Source organism: Dictyostelium purpureum (assembly GCF_000190715.1).
Source record: "Dictyostelium purpureum unplaced genomic scaffold DICPUscaffold_793, whole genome shotgun sequence".
In the NCBI taxonomy this organism is placed as follows: Eukaryota; Evosea; class Eumycetozoa; order Dictyosteliales; family Dictyosteliaceae; genus Dictyostelium; species Dictyostelium purpureum.
Window position 1 is genome coordinate 1 of NW_003520114.1, and position 1,961 is coordinate 1,961.

Below are 1,961 nucleotides of genomic sequence, written 5' to 3' on the forward strand. Positions count from 1 at the left end.
AGCTGAGATTAAAAGATTTACTCAGTCATGTATTTTGAGTATACAATGTTTTAAGACACACAACTCCATATCCCAGAGCACAGCGTTCTTGTTTATTTTTAAACATACCATTATACCTTGGATACTCTACCCTTGGGTAAATATTCTGCATATGAATAAAGTAAGCATTGAATAGCATCACCATATCGCCACAAAAAGATTTGGAGCCACTCAATGTTTCAGTAGTATTAATTGGCTTAGGTGGTATCTGTAAAAGTTTTGCAAGTGGTGGAATGTAAAATTAATTTTACAGTAACCAAAAATTTAATCCAAGAATATAACACAAACCAACTCATTGAAATGATTAAAAAATACTCGCCACTTGCCAAAGGATATATAGCCAAAGTTGCTCAAACCATATATTATCTTTCAAATAGCAGCATAAAACCACTTTTACAAAAAAAAAAAAAGATATTATAAAAAAGAATAATATTATTATTAAAATATTGTTTTTCAAAGAACCGATCTATTTAAAAACCTGAAAATAATCTTATAAATTTTTTATAAAAGTTTAACCTAATATTATTTGTGCAAAGAAAATTAAAAAAAATATTAAAGGACTATTTCTAAAAAGCTTTCAATAAAAAATATATCCTGCAAGGAATTAAATCAATAGTATCCATTGGTGATGTTAGATATCTCGGATTCTAACATATTATTAATAATATAATTATTAATAACGTTGTATAAATTTATTAATTTTTAATTTTTTTTTAAAAATTTTTTAAATTAATTATTTAATTTTTAATTTTTAATTTCATTTTTATAATTTAATTTTTATTACAAAAACAATATAAATAAAGGTGTTAAAAAATAAATACATTAAATAATAAACATCAATTAAAATTTATTCTTAAAAATTTAATTTATATTTTTTGTTTTTAAAAATAAAAATAATAAAATTATATTTTTTTTTTTATTAATTTTTCACTTTATTCATTATAGAAAATTCTTTCTTTAGCAGTAGTGTTTAATTTAAAGTTTAAATGGTAGCGTTCTTTACTTCCAATTTTTGTTAGTTGCCAAATTTATTCATTATCAAATCTATGGTGACTTTAATTATATAACATATTTTAAGGTATGCCTTCTAGCCGAGAAAGACAAGATCTACGAAAATATCAAAAATGCCTTAATAGCTCAGTTGGTACGAGCGTGAGACTGAAGTTCTTAAGGTCGCTGGTTCGATCCCGGCTTGAGGCAATTATTTTTTGAAAATTTTTCCCTCGATATCTTTTATGTGATTTAGTTTTTTTTTTTAAAATTTGACCCAGGAAATTCTATCGAGAAAACCGACAAGTGTTAACATCATATAAAATCGAACTTTTTATAGCTACCGAATTGTAGGCTGATTTTTACACCATTCGACAGATCTTGAAAAGATAAACAACAACACATCTTTTCCACACTCCAAACACCTTCCCAAGAAATAAAAACAACACTCCAAAAACCATCATCAATCTAATATCCAAAGATCTTCAATCTTTAACAACCTTTTAGATTAACCCTCAATCTACAGCTATTCCATCTTATCCCCACACTTTACACTTATATCCAAAAAACCACTGATCAATCCCGCATTTCCAGCCTTTTACCGATATGTCTGATTCATCATCTATCTCATCTGAAACCATATATGATGAGTTTAACAGCCCCATCAACCACAACACCCCAGCAACGAAGAAACACGTTTACGAACTGTTGTCTAATGTTGATTTATCAATCAAAAAAATAAATCAACTCACCTCGCGTGAAAGAAACGGTGGCCTATATCGACTATCACTTTACTTAGGAAAAGATATCCCAAAAGATACCAAGGACAAAATCATCAAACTAATCGTTGAAAGCGACTGTTGCACAATCCCAAACGTAGGTCAAAACAAGGATAGTATCAAAATTGATATATCATTGGACAAAATACCAAA

General features: G+C 27.5%; 1 protein-coding gene across 1 annotated transcript in view; it reads left to right on the forward strand.

Annotated features, from left to right (window-relative positions):
* Positions 1-1,635: 1,635 nt before the first annotated feature.
* The window catches only part of DICPUDRAFT_160455 (uncharacterized protein), a gene marked incomplete at both ends in the record, with an annotated part of 2,069 nt that continues 1,743 nt past the window's right edge, over positions 1,636-1,961 (forward strand). The window contains one exon of the mRNA XM_003295174.1: positions 1,636-1,909. Within this exon, the coding sequence (XP_003295222.1) occupies positions 1,636-1,909 (274 nt within the window). The remainder of the gene's footprint in view (positions 1,910-1,961) is intronic.